We start from the raw sequence: 20,972 nt of genomic DNA, 5'->3' as shown, positions 1-20,972 counted from the left end.
CTTTACGCTCTGACGGTGCCTATCCCTTCCTCCTTTGACTACACATACACAGGCACAGTGTCAGACCCATCAAATTACATCTAAAAGGTCTCAGTCTTTGCAAGGATTTGGTAGAGAATCGAATAAGTTCTTCGAGTACTAAACACAGTATTTGAAAATGTTGTTGTAGTTACATTTATAAAGTTTAAATAGAAGAATGAAAGGATAAGCAATAGTCGTCAGTTGATGTGGAACAGAAAATATTTTTATGCCATTATACTATTCCCTGCATTCTACAACACATAAAAATTCTATTTCTATTTTTTTTTTTCCCTCATAATTTGTCATGAGCATCAGTGATTGGATTTACTAATTTACACTAATTACATGAAATTGTAATGACACATTAGAAAGAGTCCCATTTTTTTCAGTAACAGATATTTGGTACTGTTTCAGTATATCATATTCATTTAAATTTTCTATCAAACATATCGTACAAGTAGATAAATTTAACACACTAGACGAAGGCAAGGAAATATAATAGGATGATACTGTTGAATAAGTTTAAAAATTTTCAAATATTTGGAACTTTCTTAATTTTCCTATTTGCTCTTGAGGAAAGTGACGAACGATATATAGAGGTAAGTAAAAGTAAATTTTCATGTGCATATACCAAAAGTATTAACTCTGTCTCAAATTCCATATTCTTTGTTTGACAGATACATTTCAAATATATGGATTCAAAAAGATAGTATTTTCATCTATTACCACAGATATTTTACTTTCGATTTTAATTTCGTAGGATTTTGCGTACTTACACTGAGAATAACAGTGTATTAAACAGTACAGATGATACAGTTTGATAGGTAGCATCCTTCGACATGCTTCGTAGATCAGTATATAGTCACAGTAACTGTTCATAGTTTTATGGCGGGTTGGGTGCAGCTGAATTTACATTTCTAATTTCTTTTATTCACAATCCTTTTGTTTATAATATGCAGGCTACTAGGCAATTTTTATAAAACGTTATCTATCCTTATTTCGGTGAGTGGAAATCCTTTTTTTTTAATGGGGATTATTAAAAAAAAATTCTGACTACATAGCATCTATTACCTAATACCCGTGAATTACTTGATAAAATTTCTTGAATAACCGTAGAAGGTAAGTCTAATACTAATATTACTGTTTGTGCGTTATGGAGCCCAATGTACTTTTCATTTCCATAGGGGTTAAATGTGAATTTGGGTGAGGCTTTACAGTTCCTCAGAGAATATGATCGTGAAGCAACAGCAATGTGCAACAGAGTGACTATGGCACAATGGCAATTTGTTACAAACATAACCGACAATTACCGACGCAAAATGGTAAGCAGATAATGATAGTTCAATGTTGGCCTATTTGAATTTACGGAATTGATCAATATGTATGACACTTATATCTTCTTAATCAGCTGGACGAACAAACGCTGAAGGCAAAATTTGACAGAGCATCTTGGAGAAAAGCTGTTAGTTTTGCTTGGAGTCGAATACCAGATCCTTTAGCAAGACGACAACTTAAAATGCTTGCAACTCGAGGACGTAATTCCTTAACTGATGACAAATTTAACGAGGTATTTTAATTTAACATAGTGCATGTATGAAAATAAGAAGTATAGTCTGCAATTCGTTGAGAAATGTAAAAAAAAACATATTTCAACACATCTGCATTTACTTCATTAATGAAATTTGGGTTTTTTAATTATTTGGAGCATGTACACAGTTCTTAGAACAAAAATGAAAAAACCTCAAACCGTATATTCCAGATTTACCATTTGATAGCTGAGATGAAAGAACTCTACACCAGAACTAGACTCTGCCCATACAAAGAAAACGATCACCAGTGTAATCTAGTTTTGGATCCGGGTATGTTAATAAGTAACTAGAAAAGAATGTTAATTTGTTCACTGAAATAAAACTCCAGATGACTGCACTGAAGGATTCAATATCGTGATTATTTTAAAAAACAATCCTTCTCTTTTACAATGAATATATTTGTATCTAGATATTAATAAAATAATGGCTCAGTCAAAAGACTACAAAGAACTATCATATTATTGGAGAGCCTGGCACGAGGCTGTTGGACCGCCATTAAAAAATAAGTATATGCGATATGTGAGACTTGCCAATCAAGCTGCAAGACTGAATGGTAAACACGTACAACCACTCATTAATTTCAATTGAAACCTAAATAACAAATATGAATCAATAAATTTAGTACAATACATTTGCACACAGGTTTCGCTGACGCGGGAGATCAGATGCGAGAAGACTACGAAGATGATTCTTTTCAGCAAAATATCGCCGAAGTGATCTCTGCAGTTACACCATTATACAAGCACTTGTTCACTTATACCAGGCATAAATTAATTGACAGATACGGAGATGTGATAAGAAAAGATGGTCCATTACCTGCTCACATTTTAGGCAATATGTGGGCTCAAAACTGGCAGGGAATTTATGATATAGTTCAGCCTTTTCCGGCAGCTAAGAAACTAGATGTCACTTTGGATATGATGCTTCAAGGCATTTCACCGCTAAGGTAAAAGCAGTCATGTGTATCCAGTTGTATTGCTAGAACACACATAGATTAAAGAATTATTATAGAAGTTCACAATAGGGGTCCAGACTTATTTGCATTACAGTTTTCAACAGTAATATATACGTACAGACTTCGAAATATCGAATATTGCATGAAAATATCAGCACGAACTGCCTTTTCATTCGATTTGAACATTTTGCTTTCAGAATGTTTCAAATTGCCGAGGAATTTTTCACATCCATGGGAATGATACCAATGCCACCTGAATTCTGGCGAATGTCAATGTTTGAGAAACCAACAAACAGAGAAGTAAAATGTACAGCAAGTGCTTGGGACTTCTGTAATCGAATTGATTTTAGGTAAACAAACTTTTAGAATAAATTAAATTTCTTGACCAGAATCCTTAATTCTGAGTACATGGATTATACAGAGTATTCAATCAGACTGCACGTGTTTTAGTTACCAATATCGAAAAATCGTTTTTCTGAATTACAGAATAAAACAGTGTACTAGAGTGAATATGGAAGATTTATTCTCAACCCACCATGAAATGGCACATTTACAATATTATCTGCAATACAGAGATCAACCATTACTATTTCGTAACGAGGCACTACCAGGTAAACAGTCACTTAAAATTGATCATCTTAAGACAAGTACTAATAAACTATTAATTATATTAATATGATTGGCCCTCTTTACCTCATCTTAGACATGTAAATCTTTGTTCCGTCTTTGTTGTTCTTTTGTGCGTTTTGCAATTCAAAAATCCTTTTTCATATCTGTCACAATTAAATGATATTGCTCCAGGATTTCATGAGGCTGTAAGCGATGCCATAGGCCTTTCCATAATGACGCCACAGCATTTACATCGAATTGGACTCTATAACAACTCTACAGATGATTATGAATCCAACATTAATTTTCTGATAATGATCGCTTTGGAAAAAATAACTTACATGCCATTTGCATACATCGTTGACCAGGTAAATGAATTTATGTATTACGAAAATCTTTCCCGTATTCTAATATATAGAAGTACTTTTTTCTCTCAACATTAGTCTCATTGTAAATCAGGATTTTGCAAGATTTGAAACAATGCACTGAGTGTACCCACTGCAAAGATTGATTTTCCTAAATGAATTTCCATATCTTAGTGGAGGTGGAGAGTATTTAGCGACGGTGATGCCGATATGACGACAAGATGGTGGGAGCTAAGATTACAATATCAAGGTATAGTGCCACCAGTAACAAGGTCAGAAAGTCATTTTGATCCGGCATCAAAGTACCACGTTCCTGCTGACATCCCTTATGTAAAGTTAGTAACTGATATCAAAGGTGACCATTTTTTTATGTCACAAATTTTATATGCACTTTGTTTTTCTTCAGATACTTTGTGGGTATAGTGTTGCAGTTTCAACTATTTGAATCACTCTGCGACGTTGCTGGTCACGTAGGAGCGCTACACACTTGTGATTTCTATCGTTCCCGTGAAGCTGGTCGCCTACTTTCGTAAGTGACAAAATTCTTATTAAAGTATTACATGCTGCGAAGCAATTGACTGCACATGGATATGGGTAGATGAAACAGAAATTATATGCCTTTCTCATATGTGATCACTTTGATACTTGTAAGTATTTTAAACTATTCATGGTATTCGTTTCATGAGAAAATTATTTCGACATAACACTTAAAAATCTATAATTTTTTAGGGATGTTTTGTCAGTGGGCTCATCAAGAAATTGGAAAGATACAATCAGAGAGATGACACGTGGTCGAACCGATCGGCTCGACGCAGGAGCAATGCTAAGATACTTTGAGCCACTTGCTCAATGGCTAAGACGACAGAATCAAATGGAGCCAGTAATAGGTTGGATAACCAGCCAGGAAGACACAGGTCAGTACAATCGATACAACATTACTAGAAACTCGACTGTACATTCTAACCAGGCACGAAATTCATGTAATCGCAGAAATGTTACTTTCTGTTTCAGCACTTTTCGCACACTGGTACAAAAGCAAGTCGACTTGTTTAAAGCCAACATCCATAGCTTTGTTATTAATATTGAACACTTTATATTGGATAACATAAATGCAAGACTTATTTCACCAATGTATATACAGAGGCGTCGATTATTTATTTTATGATGAAATTAATGATTTCAATTCTACATACTTGAGAGATTGAATGATGAATCAAAAAGAGAAAAATTCCGAAAATTACAAATTCATTATTCCAATACGGTATTGAGATCTCAATTTGATATAGAAAATTTCGTTTATTATTAGTTCATAATATCGTAAGTATCTTAAATACAATATATTTATTAATAAACTACAGTGATTGTAACCAATATACACGAACTCGATTGTTATTTAACAAATTCAAATAAAACATATGACATAACATAAATAATTCTATATACACGTAAATATTTACGAGCCTGCTCATGATACAAGACACGCATCTCCGCCATTGGTAATGTAACAAGTGAGTTCCTTCAAGTCATTGATAGCAACTTCATGTCCGATTTGATTCCCATTTTCATCAACACAGAAACACTCATTCCTACGACATTGCCATGCTTCGAAATTTCCAAAGTCACAACAGGTAGGGAGCTCAGTCACTGAAGCTTTGCTTAAAATCCATCGTGTTCTGGCACAATCTATAAATTGAAGAGATTTTTTTGCTCAAATTGTTTCAATTGTATCTAATATAACTATTCAGTTATCCATATGATATTACAGAAAAAGACAACTTACTGCAATCCATTATTGTAGCTTCAGTTGCATTTGTTAGAGCTTCGAAACTATCTATTTGTACGCCATTGGGGTCAGCACAAATTTTTCTGTAATTGAAGTTTGCGAGTGCTATCAGTGCAGGTTTCTATTCATTATTGATTTTATGTCCATGTGAATTGTACTACGAAAAATGTGCATGGTAACACCATGAAATATTATTCTCAGTTTATCTATACTAATGAAACTATAGAGATTTGATGAAAGGCTAACCATATAAACTATTTCTTCTTTCAATCAAGTCATATTACGAATCCATTCTCAGATCACATGAGCCCATCTTCACATTTGTATTTAATAATAATAATAATAATAATCACTGCCAACACCCGCCATGCCCGATAGGGTATATCTTCAGAAGCCTTTTTTGACTTGTACATGGCAAAGGAGGGAATGGATGAGTAAAAATCATTATTTGGCTGCAGCCCACTTAAGATGTTCGATAGAAACATCCGCATTCACACAAGGGACAAAACTGCAGAAAAACTTCCCCGGATGCAGCCAGTCTAAGTTCAAACCTCACCTCGCTGATTCGGTACCTGAACGGCGTGACCTGTTTTACAATTTTTACAAGTTGCCATTCAGGTCCTCCTCGACAGGCTGGGAATTTTAACTCTGACCCTCCCAATCCACAGTTTTGCACGCTATGCGCTATGCTGTTAGGCCGGTTAATCTCAAATAGTAACACTTTTTAATAACAAGCAGGCAGAAATTTAAATCAGTTACACTTACTTAGAATCGGAGTATTGAATTCGCTCGTATTTTCCATCAATTTGACAAGATGGCAAGAGTTCAATATCAGTGACTCCATTAGCAACCAACGTATCGTATGCCTCTTCACAAGTTGTATTATATGTTCCATTCGTATGTATCGTTGAGTCAACTGAAAAATGGATATGTTCAATCATCTGTTATCAAATTGTTTGAAAGTAACATCTTTATCAAGATAATAAAAATTCTATTGAAGAGTTTGACAAGTTTCTTGTCCATCAATAATCGAGTAATAAGCGCTAAGGTATAGAAAATATTCATGTTATGTGTGATAGCTCAATTATACCTACAGCAAGAGAGAGTGTCCTCTGCCAAATTGGTAACATTGACCGTGCTAATATCAGTTATTGGTGCTCCAGTAACACTGTCAATGCATAAACAAGTAGCATTGGTACCATTCATGCATTGTACTGGGTCAAATCGACCATTGCTTAGGCAACGGGCAACAGGTATGTGGTATGTAGGATCAAGAGTATTTTGTGCTCTCCAGGCATTTAAGGAGCATCCTGAAAATCAGCAGTTAAACAATCTCGTGAACATTTCGATCGGTATGGAAAGCTGTTAAATGTAAATGAAACATACAAATCGTTTCTAATTACCGCAAGACATTTCTCGTTGGTTCCATGGATTTAAGTAAGGTATTTCGCCGAATATTCTTTCGCCAGTGGGAGCCTTGCAATAACATCTGCAGAATATAGGTTTATTTTATAGTAGTCATCTTATAAATCTCACTTTATTAATAAATATATTTACATTGACCCTGGAATGCAATGTGCTGCTGAATAAAGGCCATCGTTATCACATTCTGGTCGTAGTTCACTACTTCCCAATGTTCCGTTGTCCCTTTTCTCATCATACGCTACTCGCTCCAGCGCACAATCAGTAGTCACTAGAAAAGTTATCCACTAACACATTAACCAAGTTTGATTCAAGAAATATGAAACTGTATTGATACGAAGTATTGAAGGAAAGTCATATTGATAATGACAAGTATAACCCACACCATAGTACACTAGTTTCATATTGAATCTATTGCATCGAAGAATTTATTCACCACAACAGATTATAATAGGAAGAATATGTAATGACGTTTGAAATGTATTTCTACAAAAGCTGAACAAATTTTCATAAATCAACAGTACTTGTCTGGCATGTTGCTTGATCATCGTCTTTTGTAGTGCATGCCAATTCTGGTCCACAAATTTCACTGGGTGGCAGTTGACCCGGTGCGCCTGAAACGCATTCGTCACCTTCATACAGATTTGTGAGACAATAATCACAGCAGTTACAAACATCGGGATATAGCATAAAAGTCCCATAATTTGTGGAATTCAGGACCTGGCAGCCAGTAGTTAAATCAGAACATCCAGTGTCGGTGATATACTCCTTTTCAAAATGAATTGAAAACAATTTAGAGTTAAATCAAGGGAGATAGTATTTTGAATGAAGTAACCGTGATATTATTTGTTGTAAAGAATAGTGTATATTTACCTACCGTACAATACGCTGTTGTGCAACGAATTTCTAGGGCTGCGGAAGCTTCATGTGCAAGCACCAAAATAAGAAAGAAAACTTCATACTTCATGCTTGCCAGCTTGCTGCCAAACGTGTTTCTCCACTTCAGAATTGTCTATGTGTACAATTGCGTAGTAAAAAACTTGGATGATAAAAAAATTAGATAAGACCAATAACTGATATCAATTCCACAATCGTACCTGTACAGCTGATAATGACGTAGTATGTACGATGACTGCAACGATGTATGTATGTAGACTTAAGTAGTTATTTGAGGCAGATGGTAGGATGTATTGTCAGATTAAAAAAGACAAAAGAGTTTATCAATATTTTTTTATTGTTGCGAATATCAGTTATGAAAAATTAGAGATTGAAAACGGTATTTACAAGATCTGATGATTGGGATATTTTTGTAAACATAATGAAACAGTTTCATACACGCATACAAAAAACTACACAAAACAATTTCATGGCTCAGATGAATTTTCCATTGCACAAACCTGTAGCACATAGTCTTTGATCAAATTAAACAGAAAATTTAACGCTAGCTTTAACAGAGTGGTGGACTTGTCCGGCTTTTCCGGTCTAAAATTTCAATATTTCCCGACCGTTTCAACCTGATTTGCAAAATAGTGAATAGCTTGCAACCAATGGCGCATTAAACTGTACATGTAAATAGGAGGGGGGCATGTAAATTCAACAATATTAGTTCCAAAAGCAAGTTATGCTGAATTTACGAAGTACAATGCGAGATTTTAAATAATTTAGAGAAATACCAACGTTGAAATACATATTTTCCAGTGGAATAATGTGATTCCCTGACTGTTACTAGTTTTCTTGGTAAGTCGCCACCCAGTGTAAATCAATCAGAATCAACTTCCCAGGAATTGCAAATAAACTATTGTCATCATAATTTTTAATTTAATGATATTAATAATTTTTCAATAAAAACGAGTCCAGCCATAATTCTTAACATTGAAATTATAATATAATCTACTGTGCGATTCGTAAAATAGAATAAAATTGAGGTACCAAAATTAATTACAATTTCTGATAGTTGGATCAATTCAATCGAGAAAAGTATCGCAAAGTTGTAAGATAGTATTAAAAACGGAAGCTATAACCGTAGATGACACAATTAAATTGATAAGATGACTAGTCACTGTCATTCTGATGCTCAAATTGAAAGTTCAATTACGTGAGCTTTCAATTATTTCTATCTTGAGTAATTGAGCATAGTAATTATTGCGTATATAAATCACATCATTCCTTTTTCCAAATAATCGTTTTATTGTTGGCTGGCATGTCGAAAATTTCAATCAAATCGAGCCCATTTTCATTCGCTAACTTCTCCAGATCTCTAATATCCTTCAAGCCCCACTGCGGATTTTCTGCTTTCAATGATTCATCGAATCTGACATTACTTTCTGGTGATATAGTTCCATCAATCTTATACGGTCCATAAGTAAATAAAATTCCATTCTGCTTCAAAAGTTTACCAGCATTTTCGAAAAGACCAACAGTACACGCATGCGGAGCAATGTGAATCATGTTAGAATTATAAATATAATCAAAGCTGTTTTCTCGAAAAGTTTGAGCCCCCCAGTAGTCCGAATTTGTGGTTACATCAATTAGAATTGGACTCTGAACATTAGAAATCTCTTTAGTATAGGCAACTATGCTACCCAACATGCCAATATCAACTTCAGAGGGGTAAAATGTGACTTGAGGTAAATATAGAGCAAAGTGAGCCACATGTTGCCCACTACCAGAACCGATCTCCAGGAAATTTTGATTGGGGCCGGAGCGGATGTACTCTTTCAAGACAGAAAGAATCGGTTCCTTGTTACGTTCAGCTGCTGGGTAGAAAATTTTCCTAGCAGCTACCGAGCTAGATCTGTATCAATAAATGTCAATATATGAGTATATTTTCATGCTCTTTTTGTTAATCACGTGAATTGCGTAAACACATTTTATGAGTATTAAAAACAATCGTTGAGGTACTTCCTTACCTATGCATAGCAGCAGATTGGATAATATTCATATTTCGTATTTGCCTGACAAGTTTCATTCAGCAGTGCTATAATATACGAATCTGAAACGTCATATTTTCGTACGTCAATATGGATAAAGAATTTGTTAAATTAAACATAGAAAAAAAGGTGAATTATTTGATTGACTTTTAATAGATTACAAAACACAATTCATAACCCTAGGCTATCCTTTATGAAGTATGAACTGTAATGAATCGTTCATCAAAATATTTCTGTGATTTACCTTTCTAACAATAAGAAAACTCCGCCTGGGTGACAATATGGAGATTTTTTAGAGAACAATCAAATCTTGTGCCATTCTTATGATAGGCATGTTAAAATCTATACAATTAATTACATGAATAACATAATGCCCCATTTTAATTCACATCATCTTTATTGATATAGACTTATGCAATTTTCAACTCACTCTACCAATATAAGAAAAGTAAACTTTTTGAGGTTCAACTTATGAACTTTCATGCCAGTCATATTTCACAATAGTAAGTAATTCTTTAAAACGTTCATTTGTTAAACCATTATACACGTATTAATCTGATTTGTTAGCCATCACTCATCACATCCTCACTCGTCACTCTCCATCAATAAGTCTTCAAGCTGTCAGCAGCTTGATTTATTAGCTTGTAAAGATTCTCTATTTACATATCTATAATGTCTATTTTTATTAACAGAAGTTTCTGATAATGGTACATTGAATATTTAAAAAGCCATTCAATTTAAGATTCTGAGAATGCCTGGTTTGTCAATATCTCCCTGTGATAATCATTTACTCTATTTTATATCTAAACTATGACAATCTTGATAACTTCGCATTAGTTAGTGAATAAATAATAATATAATTTCATTAATGTCAAAAATAACCACGCATAATAAAGAAAGAAACATTACGATGCTTGACTGTCTTGATTTTCGATTTATCGATGCTCATTGCATATTGAAAATAAATTATACTGAGAATATTTGAAAATTTTATTAACCGAGATATTAATATCACATACAACGAATTATATTACTAATTTTCCTCCAGTTTCAATCGCTGTCTTTACTCAACGATTTTCTACTCTTCACAGGATTGATATACACAGAATGACCACTCTTCTTCAAATGGTCATATAATTTATTCTTGGATGGAAATTCTGCTCCACATAGAACACAACAGTGATCTAAATCTTGAATTCCTCCTCTGCATGACCCGCCTCTATTTTTTTCCTTCTTGTCCTTGGGCCTGCTCCCATCCAAGCTTGACTTCTGAGTTTTTTTTGCTTCCTTTGCTTTCTTACCTTTAGATTTTTTTGTACTTTGAGTCGATGATTTGGCATCTCCTTCAAAGTTCAAGTCAGAATTGTCAAAATCTACTTGGTTTCCGTTAGTAAAATTCTTAGTGGTTTCTGGGACAGTGTGATTTTTGCTGCCATCTGATTTTTCATCGTCAACGATGTTGGCACCAACTTTCACACAAGTAGAGACTTTTTCAAAAGTTGCTTTCTTTTGGTTTTGTTTCTTTCGCTGTTTCTTGGACAACCCAAAATGAGCATCTAATTCTTGCTCATCATCGGTTGTTTTTTCAAGAATAACTTTTTGAACATTTTTACCTTTTTTCTTCTTACTTTTGCGAGATTTTTCTGTCATATGTAACATTTGGTTATCAAGCTCGCTCTCTTGATCTGATATCAATTCACCTTCAGAAGTCAGTATATCCGCGTCATCTTGTATTTTAGATACTCTAGTTGCCGTATCAAAAAAACCGTCCATTTCCGGGCCTGTGGCTAGTTTAACACCTTCTTCTTTCAAAAGCTTATTTGTATTTTTTTTACTTGCAGAACTTGATTCATTACCCGAAATCATTTCTTCATCCGATGTATTTCGCTGGTTGCCTTTCGCATTCACATCAATATTCTCACTAGGGTTCGTCAACAAATCTCGTATTTCTGGGCTTGTTGCCAAGATAACATCTTTCCGGTTTCGACTCAGTAAAGAAATATTTGTTTTGATACCAAATTTAGAATCCGATTCCGAGTCTGAATTGTACTCTCCACTACTGCTTTCAAAGTCCTTATTTTCAGCAGCCAAGAATGAGGCTTTCATGGTTGAAACATTATCTTTGTGCCTTTTGGAATTTTCATGATTGGTAAATGCCTTTTGTGTCTTGTATATTTTGTTGCAAGCAACGCAATACAGGGTGTTATTATCCATATCATCAGCATCTTCAGAATCTGTATTTGAAGTTAATTCCTCTCCAAACTCAGCAGCGAGATTTGCTTCGATAACCTTTAAATCTTTTTCGATATTAGAAAACTTTGACCATTCTGACTCAGTATAACTTTTCAGTTCTTGTTGTCTCTGGATAAGTTGCTGCATTTTCCGTTCTTGTGTTTTTTTGGTATTTTCTTTAGCTCTTTCTGCCAGGATTTTTGCATGTGCTTGAACTCGTTTATCACGCTTGCGAACAAATGCCACAAGGTTCCTGACTTGTTCGTTGCGTTCTTTTTTAGCTTTATCTCTAATTTTCTTGTTCTCTTTTTCTACCAATCTTAAAACTCGTCTGTTTGGAGTATCACGAATGTCATATGGATCTAGCCAAGCAAATGACCTCTTAGTCGAATAGCTTTGCCAATATGCATAAAATTTGTGAACATCCTCATATGAGCTGGTGGAATTCCCAAAACCAGGTACTTTATCGTCCAACTCTTCTTCTTTACAAAACTCTGATTCTTCAGCAATCAGTTGTTCAAAAACTTCTCTATAAACCGTGTAAAATTCTTTTTTGTCATCGCCATAGCCCTTATAACAGCTGGTAGTGAAGTATTGGAACAAATCGATTGAATCATCTTTGTAATTTTCTCCTATCCCTCCTTTCAAAATGGCTTCTCGGTGATTGTCATACCAAGCTCGTTCTTGCGGATCACTCAAGACCTCCCATGCTTGTTGGACGATTTGAAATTGTTCTTTAGCATCTTCAGTATTATCCAAATTCTTATCAGGATGCCATTTCAGTGCTAGTTTTCTATATGCTCTTTTTAAATCATCATCTGACACATCTCTCGAAACGCCGAGTACTTCGTAGTGGCACTTCATACTTTCTGAATATTCATATAAGAATGTGAAGATATATTGGATATTTTACTAACAACTGAAATCTCTTTTGATGAGATTATTGAAAGCAATAAGCAAACGCACCAAGGTTGAGATATCAAAGATTTACTTTCAGATAAAGTTAATTATTCAATATTCAGTATATATTTCGAACGTGGCATGACTACTAAGCGAAACCCTCGGTGTAGGAATGGCCTAGAAATTCCCTGAAAAGTAAAATGCATCACAATCAGGTAGTCAGTTGATGGCTCTCCATGTATCATGACAAGAGTTAAAAGAATTAAATTTGAACCAAAAATTATTAATGATTATCCAACATTTAGTCGATTCCAAAATTAATAGCATTTTCAGCTTTCATTGTTCCGTTGTATTCTACTCTGTTCTGCTGCACCAGAACAGTAATTTTGCATGAGTCCTATATACATATCATTGTTCTGGTGCTGCAAAACAAAGCAGAACAGAACGGAACAGAGCAAACTGAAAATGCTACCAGATAAACCTGAGAATCCAGAAAATCGAATATGCAACATTAGTTGTGCAGGAAGAAATATTGGACGAATTGGACAAAAAAAATAGCTTCACATGTTGAAAAATAACGATCTATTCGTAATTCATGGCTTCAAGTTTAATAACTAATTTTTCATTCAATTAACCCACAAAATAATTTTTCAAAGTAGATGGTCTGTACGATAAGTTGGCAAATACCGTTTCAGATTTGATGTTTCGTTTCACGAGAGATTATTGTCAGAAGCTTTCTGAACATATCCAAACATACAGGTTATTATGCGTAAAAAAAAGAGAAGTTTTGTCGTACAGTTTAGACATATAGTTTCTTAGGTTATGTATACTTAAAATTTAAGACGGTGCAAGTCCACAAGTAAATATCATAAAGTGCTGCACTAATAGTAGAGTGCATAGTTACGTCTATTAATAGAGATTGCTTAGAGCTTGTAAGCCAAAAGTCCTAACTTACTGTGACATACGCATGTAACGTGCGAAATTTGACGCCGAAGTCAACCTCGTGTGCTTTATGGAACTGCGTATGCCGAGATCACAAATGGTCCAAGTTGCCAAGATTTTTCCGTCACTCAGGCCATGGTCAACGTCGAATCCATTTGATTATATTTTCACACCGTTACTACACCAATTACTTTTTATTTGTAGGCTTGCAGAAAAATTGCAAATTTCTAATAATAATTATTCAAGCGGTTAACGCGATTTCCCTTTACAATCGGTGAAGAGCTATGTAGCGTGACTGAAGACGCATACAGACGCTATCCTAGAACCACCTAGAACGCTATCTTTATGGGGCTTTTAGTATTCGAAAGTGGCGGACAAATTCATCGTCAAACAGCGTCCTCTGTGTCCTCCCCGTCAGGGGCAACTCAATCCGGAAGCGGTCGGTACGAAGAGGCAACAACAACTGATATTATCATCGTTCACCGCGTGTACCCAGATAATGCAGAGTCGTACATTATGCCTATGGAATGACGAACGGGAACAGACTGAAATTTTCATATAACCCGCAAGGACACAGTATACTTTTCAACTATACAAATTCATTGGAGTCAAATTCAGCAATATTAACCTAACTCCATCAGATCGACAAAAATAATGTTATCTCAATAGATGCACAATAAACATGCACCTGGTTTACTGTTAACAGAGTTAGAAACCTTTGCTTGATGCAAAGGATGGGTAGACATAGTCAAAGAAGTTAATCAAATAATGGAGATATAGGTTATAGTTGTTCATATATGTACCTTATGTAATTTCTGTACTTATGTTTAATACTTAACTCGTACCGTCAACTAAAGATAATAAGATCATTACCACAAAAGTAATTTTTAAAAAAAAATTTAAAGATGATAAGGGTTCCTTTTTCCAACTTCTACTCATATTAATTGGTTAGATTGCAACTCTGTCCACTGACCCCCAAACACAAAATTGTTCAGAAATTTATTATCACGTGGTACCAGATTATAATTACTCATATCTGTTCACTTTATTATACACTTATGGCAGTGCCCGTGTTGATTATTAGGAATTTCGGGTTTGAGAATATGGATTCCCGACAAAGTCGATACTATTTTATCCGGAATTTCAGCACTTTTCCGGTAACCCCTAATAATAATAATACTACCCAGAGAATACAACTATGTAATAATACTATATATAAGATATCAAAAACTAAATACAGATGAAAGGTTGTAAGACCTTTCGGAAGCTTCAGGATCGTTCTGCTTTCAACAATCCATTTATCTTTTCTGAGATAAGATTCTGATCTATCGAAGTATTTCTACAGATTTCCGCAAAAAGAATTTACAAATTTTGCACGCTTAGGTAGAAGAATAATTTCACGAAATGAAGGGGAGGCATTGGTAGAACGTTAATGAGTTACATTATATATGTTAAAATTACAAGGAACTTGTTGGAAATTCATGTAATTGCTTAGTACTCATCCAAGAAATATGCGTCGTTGCTGATTTATTGAAACGGCATCGGGTTCCCGTGGTGGGCTGATTGTCCGTTTTTTTTTATTCCAACCGATTTGTGATTTGCGTTATTAACGGATTTCTTCCTTTCTATAGAAAGTAATAAATTTATATGGATAATGTGACGAAATATTGCTTCGATGATTTTTAATTGCGTCTAAAATCAATTAATAATATTGTAAAATGCAAGTTATCATATTAGTTGCCTTTCTTTTTATGTATCTAAATCTAATGATTTTTTGAAAAAAGTATTTAACAGTAGAGTCAGTTAAGTAGTCTAGAAATGAGGCGGGTATACAAATTTGTTATAAAAATTTTAAAATAATTTTCTATAATATAGATTCAAAATCGAAGATGGGAGTTAATTTCTTACTGTATTCCATCTTATACAATGGGTATTTTAGACGGATCACCCTTACCTCGAACGTACAAAATTTGGGCATCATTCTTTTTGTCATTTTTAGTAGCCGGTTTTGAACAAGCTTTGTTTTTTTGTTCTTTATCGTTTATCACGGCAGATGGGCTCATTTGGTATGTAAATATCGTGTTTTATTGTAACAACTTGTGTCGACTGCAAAAGGTCAAGCGGGGGAGAAAGATGTTGGAATTGCCAAACTCTAAATTGCTAAATCTACGTGAATTTTATTGACTTTAATTAAGAAACGAAATTTATCAAAAAGAAAAATGTATTTACGTGAAATGCACTCGGAATAAACTAGAAAAATTCGAAGGTATTACGATTCCACATGCGTTACACATTATCGAAACATGATTTTCATTGCCTGTGAGTGGATATAACTTGACTTATGCTCGTTTCCACACCACCGCAAGCGGTAGAGCACCCGGCGTGTTTTTTTTTACGTGGTATCCCCAGTAGGCCTATTCCACGGAGAATAGTAGCAAGATCGATCTTACGTTCTTCAAAAAATTGCGAATGACTTTTGTCACACGTTAATTGGGGAAAATTGTTTTTCTCATTCAATTTGTACTCGCGTATATTGGCAATTTGTTAGAATTTTTCAGTTCATATAACCCACTGACTATTTATTATCGATAAAAGATGACTGTGTTAATTATGGATGAAGGATGGTTGGTTTAATTATGAATGAAGGGTTATTGTTTTTATCTTATACGCGAACGGTGATTGATTTTGGATGTTCGCGCACGGGTTTTTTCCTATAAGGTATGAGATGATCACTAACATGGAGAATCTGAAGAATACCATGAAAAACAAAACCAAGATCGCCAACACAAGTCGCTGTAAGACGTTGTCATTTACCTATCGGAAGACGATGCAGAAATCTTTGAAGAAATGGAAACAAATCGGAGAAGAATAAGCACAACTACTGAAATACGACAGAACTGTATAATTCTATAGTGAAATACAAACCGAAGATGATCTATGAGCGACTCGAGAAAGAAAACTCTGGCACTAAAACGATCGCAATAAAAGACTGTAAAACCATTATAAAAATCTACAGCTGAATAAATTTTACCACACTTTGTGTTCATAACGATTCTGCACCACATCGCTAAATCTATGTATCGGTGAAAACAAAATGACTGACGCTGAACACGACCTAAACCAGACCTAAGCCTAAAAGGTGAAACGTTAATTTTTCAGTATAGTCGATAAGACTCAGTTACTTGGAACAGATGAAAATATAATTGGTGACATATATCGATACGAAAAAAGAGATAAATTAATTAGTTGAAATGAACAGAAGATTTTATTAGCTAAAACAGGCAAGATGTTTGATTAGCTGAAACAGACAAAAGGTTTAATTAGCTAAAAGAGACGGAAAGTCTGATTACCTGAAACAGACAAAACGTTTGATAAGCTGAAAGAGACAGAAGGTTTGATAGCTAAAACAGATAAGAGGTTTAATTAGCTGAAACGGGCAAAAATTTTGATTAACTGAAATAGACAAAAGGTTTGATTAGCTGAAACGAACAAAAAGTTTGATTAGCTGAAACAGTCTAAAAGTTTTATTAACTGAAAACAGACTAAAAGTTTTACGAGCTGAAACAGACAAAAAGCTTAGCTGAAACAGATAAAAAGTTTACTTAGCTGAAACAGACAATTTCAGTTAATCAAAATTTTGATTAGCTGAAACGGACAAAAGGTTTGATTAGCTGAAATAGACAAAAGGTTTGATTAGCTGAAATAGACAAAAGGTTTGATTAGCTGAAACGGACAAAAATTTTGATTAGCTGAAACAGTAAAAAAGTTTTATTAACTGAAAACAGACTAAAAGTTTTACGAGCTGAAACAGACAAAAAGCTTAGCTGAAACAGATAAAAAGTTTAGTTAGCTGAAACAGACAAAAAGCTTAGCTGAAACAGATAAAAAGTTTAGTTAGCTGAAACAGACAAAAAGCTTAGCTGAAACAGATAAAAAGTTTAGTTAGCTGAAACAGACAAAAAGCTTAGCTGAAACAGATAAAAAGTTTAGTTAGCTGAAACAGACAAAGGTTTTGTTAGCTGAAAGAGACAAAGGTTCGATTAGCTGAATCAGACAATGAATTGATTATCTGAAACAAGCGAAAGCTTTATTACCTGAAACAGACGAAGGTATGGTCAGCACAATCACATAAGTCCGTACTCTGACAAAAAATGCGTCGAGTCCAACATGATATTCGCTTTAATATTCATTGCTTCGATTATTAATCGTATTGGTAAATAAAAAAATATTCAAAATTTTTTGAATCGACATCTATTTGTGCTTCGAGTTAGTAAAATGGACATCTTTTTCGACAGAACATTCTACAGTTCTCAGTACATTTGTTAAAAAATTGGTTTTGTTGCCCTGAATCAGAAAATAATACGATCAATTAAACGAGTGTTTCTATAAATTTCAGATATATTTCATAACTACTTACGTCACGATTCTCCACTATCACTGTACACTACCGAGATTTTGGTATCCGCACGTTGAGCGCCGGGTTTCATATGCCGCGCTTTCTCATAACCGAAAAGTATCAAGTCCACGCGCAAAAGGCGCAGTGGGACTTGAAAAATTTATTTTTCGTAAAAAAGTTGACCGGAGAACTGAAAAATCAGCACATCGAGCGTGCGTAACTCTTTTATATGTATACTGTTTGCACAATCGACGCGTAAAAAAACGTGTCAGATCCCCGTTATTCATTTACGCGCAAAAGGCTGCGTCCAATTCTCGTGATTAATCTACGCGCAATAAGATACGACAGATTAAACTCTCAAAAAATTTGTATTATCTGGGACTAGTCCCAAAAATTCTGTAGAAATCCAATCCACATCTGCATCTTTTTGAATTAGATACATTGCTATGTGGATTGTTGTTCTCAGATTATACATCGAATCGAAATCGGGAGGGAGGTTGGAGAGCATGCATTATTGTGTGGCGTGACGGTCGGCGGTCCTCTTCGACGCGAAGTCTTCGAGCTCAGCATCTCTCCCCATCTAGCGTACCACGGAACGCGATAGATGGTCCAGAAATGCGTTTTGCCCATTCAGACGATCACAGAGATCAATTGAATGGAATAATGAGCGGTAATGACTAAATAATTAAATTGAATAACGATCGAAAAATGGTTGTACAGTCACGAGAAACAGGAAATTCAATCTCGTTAATATTCAAATGTTTACAGATGGTCGAGAGACTCGAATACGTAGTGTTTTCAGAAAAAAAATTCTGTGATCGTTTGACGCTGTAGATTACAAAAGTTAGTAACATCACGGTACATCGCGACCTTCCTACCCTTGCCTGTTTCCCAACGGAACCACCCAACGGAAAATAGAGACTCACACACACATGCATAAACCCCGCGACGGATCCCAAAACGTCCACCTACCTACCCGGTTACCTAGATTCGATCTAAACGATTCTCCATTTTTTCCAACACACAACATTCTTCATCGTTTGCGCCGTGGTCATTGACTTACATTTTCGTTGGTTACCTGTTTTGAGCAAAATGTTTTTGTATCATAGTCTGCCTACTCACAATCAGTATACAGTATCGCAGTTGTATCCCGCCAACCTTAATATTGCATGTATTATTTTAATAAATATTGGCAGACTATCGGTACATTAACCTTTTGTAAAATTGATTAAAAACATCCTGTATGCCAATTAGCATTTTTCTAAGCGAGCTAAGCCTGCAGTTGATCAATATTTGTTGACTTTTAAAGGATTGAAAATGATATATAATAATACAAGATGCAATTTCATTACGTTACGTTATGCCAGACTTTGGAATTTTATCGATTTAACAATATTGTGAATAATTGAATACGTTAAAACCTCAGGTGAACCCATCACTTAAATGACATCATCGGTAAATTCAAACGTAGATTATTACATCATTTGCGAAACACAATTCGATCTCGCGAGTGCCGAGTAAGCGATGGTTACCTGTCGCGATGCTCATTCCACTTTTAGCAACGTGCAAAATTTCTAACTTCGAGTAAGCTACGGTACATTAAATTGCGAAAAAAAATTATTGGACTGCAAGTGAAGCACGTTGTGATCGTGAATGAGCCTATCCATGCAGCTAAGAAATCGAAGATTTGTGTAACAATTGTTACCGCCACGCCACGTGACAGAGGAATCCCAGGGAAATACCCATAACCTAAAACATGCAAACTCACCAACGTTGCCGAGAAATGGAAAAGTTACTCGGAAGTCTCTGCTTAAATCTGTGAAAAACAAATCAAAACACTTGAATTAATTTAGCAGATTGGCTTTTTAGTTTTCACATTAATTATTACTGCATGTTATGCGAGAACAAAGTTCGGCTTTAAATGTACTACCTTGAATTATCAATCAATAATCAAAATAAGTATTATTAATACCTCGACTCTGGGCTGCTCCACACTTTTACATGTAGTAGTTCCTGTAGCATCTCAGGTTACTTGGTGAAGCAACGCACTTTTCACATAATTCAAATCTTCACTAATCTCTGATAGTCCAAAAATCAGCACCACAATAACACTAGATTCTACACTCACTTTTTGCGCTGTAGCTGTCTGTTTAAATCTACTGAATAAACTTGTTGACAATGTAATTGCGCATTTGGCGAAAATCGGCAAAAAAAAAAATAATAAAATGACACTCGACGCACAGACACAAAAATAGACATCACTGAAATCTGAAGTTACACAAAACAATCAAAACTCGGGACACGAAATTCACCTTCAAGGTTGGCAGGATGTTTTTATTTCAGTAACTCGGTTTTTCCTCAGGCTACACGCTGCTCCTTATCTATTATTCAAAGATGAGTATGTTGCAAATACACTGATCGAACAACGCGATCTAAATGTTGAACTGATACTGAGAGCACGTAATCTCGCTCCGATTGCTCGGAAACGACTGATGCCGCACGGCGCTCAGAAGAAAGTTTTAAATCAATTCAAACGGGAGATAATTATTTTCCCGTCCTCTCTGTCGCTCTTCCCATGGAGTAGGGAGAGCTGCTGGCGCCGCCCCTGTGGTTCTTCCCCTCTCATGGCCCCCACTCGCCCCACTTCATATTTCAATATATAAAGCCTGTTATATTGTAATAAAAATTATAAATAGCATTTACTAACTTCACATTTTTGTCACCAGTTGACGTAAAAGTCATAATCCTAAAATTAGCGAACGAACCTTTGCTGTTCCTTTGGTACGACAAAAATATTGATACCGTCGGTAATGCAGTTTGTACATTTC

General features: G+C 35.0%; 4 protein-coding genes across 9 annotated transcripts; 1 reads left to right on the top strand and 3 right to left on the bottom strand.

Annotated features, from left to right (window-relative positions):
• Positions 1–31: 31 nt before the first annotated feature.
• Positions 32–4,735, top strand: LOC124180838 (angiotensin-converting enzyme-like). 3 transcript variants are annotated; one of them, XM_046566690.1, is made up of 13 exons: positions 32–217; positions 1,206–1,343; positions 1,430–1,588; positions 1,781–1,880; positions 2,020–2,163; positions 2,253–2,556; positions 2,763–2,915; positions 3,052–3,176; positions 3,367–3,542; positions 3,714–3,874; positions 3,946–4,068; positions 4,269–4,453; positions 4,530–4,735. In XM_046566690.1, exons 2-13 carry the CDS (start codon positions 1,272–1,274, stop codon positions 4,646–4,648), a joined length of 1,821 nt encoding a protein of 606 aa, XP_046422646.1. In that variant the 5' UTR covers positions 32–217; positions 1,206–1,271; the 3' UTR covers positions 4,649–4,735. The 3 variants fall into 3 exon arrangements, with proteins under 3 accessions (XP_046422646.1, XP_046422644.1, XP_046422645.1); XM_046566688.1 differs by lacking the exon at positions 32–217 and adding an exon at positions 334–620; XM_046566689.1 differs by lacking the exon at positions 32–217 and adding an exon at positions 336–620 and having other exon boundaries at positions 4,551–4,735.
• A 128-nt stretch (positions 4,736–4,863) lies between these two features.
• Positions 4,864–7,932, bottom strand: LOC124180841. Of its 3 annotated transcripts, none has more exons than XM_046566695.1 (9): positions 7,842–7,932; positions 7,622–7,756; positions 7,269–7,512; positions 6,880–7,015; positions 6,726–6,811; positions 6,417–6,632; positions 6,088–6,238; positions 5,320–5,405; positions 4,864–5,222 (listed from the first exon to the last, which is right to left on the bottom strand). In XM_046566695.1, exons 2-9 carry the CDS (start codon positions 7,709–7,711, stop codon positions 5,005–5,007), a joined length of 1,227 nt encoding a protein of 408 aa, XP_046422651.1. In that variant the 5' UTR covers positions 7,712–7,756; positions 7,842–7,932; the 3' UTR covers positions 4,864–5,004. The 3 variants fall into 3 exon arrangements, 2 of the variants coding, with proteins under 2 accessions (XP_046422651.1, XP_046422652.1); XR_006870317.1 differs by adding an exon at positions 5,879–6,011 and having other exon boundaries at positions 5,083–5,222; positions 7,622–7,887; XM_046566696.1 differs by lacking the exon at positions 5,320–5,405 and having other exon boundaries at positions 5,031–5,222; positions 7,622–7,887.
• A 25-nt stretch (positions 7,933–7,957) lies between these two features.
• LOC124180851 (methyltransferase-like 26) lies at positions 7,958–10,176 on the bottom strand. Its single transcript, XM_046566728.1, has 3 exons — positions 10,105–10,176; positions 9,654–9,736; positions 7,958–9,538 (listed from the first exon to the last, which is right to left on the bottom strand). Exons 2-3 carry the CDS (start codon positions 9,710–9,712, stop codon positions 8,905–8,907), a joined length of 693 nt encoding a protein of 230 aa, XP_046422684.1. The 5' UTR covers positions 9,713–9,736; positions 10,105–10,176; the 3' UTR covers positions 7,958–8,904.
• On the bottom strand, positions 10,053–14,082 carry LOC124180837 (dnaJ homolog subfamily C member 21-like). Of its 2 annotated transcripts, none has more exons than XM_046566685.1 (2): positions 13,762–14,082; positions 10,053–12,994 (listed from the first exon to the last, which is right to left on the bottom strand). In XM_046566685.1, exon 2 carries the CDS (start codon positions 12,768–12,770, stop codon positions 10,725–10,727), a length of 2,046 nt encoding a protein of 681 aa, XP_046422641.1. In that variant the 5' UTR covers positions 12,771–12,994; positions 13,762–14,082; the 3' UTR covers positions 10,053–10,724. The 2 variants fall into 2 exon arrangements, with proteins under 2 accessions (XP_046422641.1, XP_046422642.1); XM_046566686.1 differs by lacking the exon at positions 13,762–14,082 and adding an exon at positions 13,494–13,741.
• Between the last annotated feature and the right edge of the window lie 6,890 nt (positions 14,083–20,972).

This window comes from Neodiprion fabricii, chromosome 4 (assembly GCF_021155785.1).
Source record: "Neodiprion fabricii isolate iyNeoFabr1 chromosome 4, iyNeoFabr1.1, whole genome shotgun sequence".
In the NCBI taxonomy this organism is placed as follows: Eukaryota; Metazoa; Arthropoda; class Insecta; order Hymenoptera; family Diprionidae; genus Neodiprion; species Neodiprion fabricii.
This window is presented reverse-complemented; position numbering and strand designations above follow the sequence as displayed.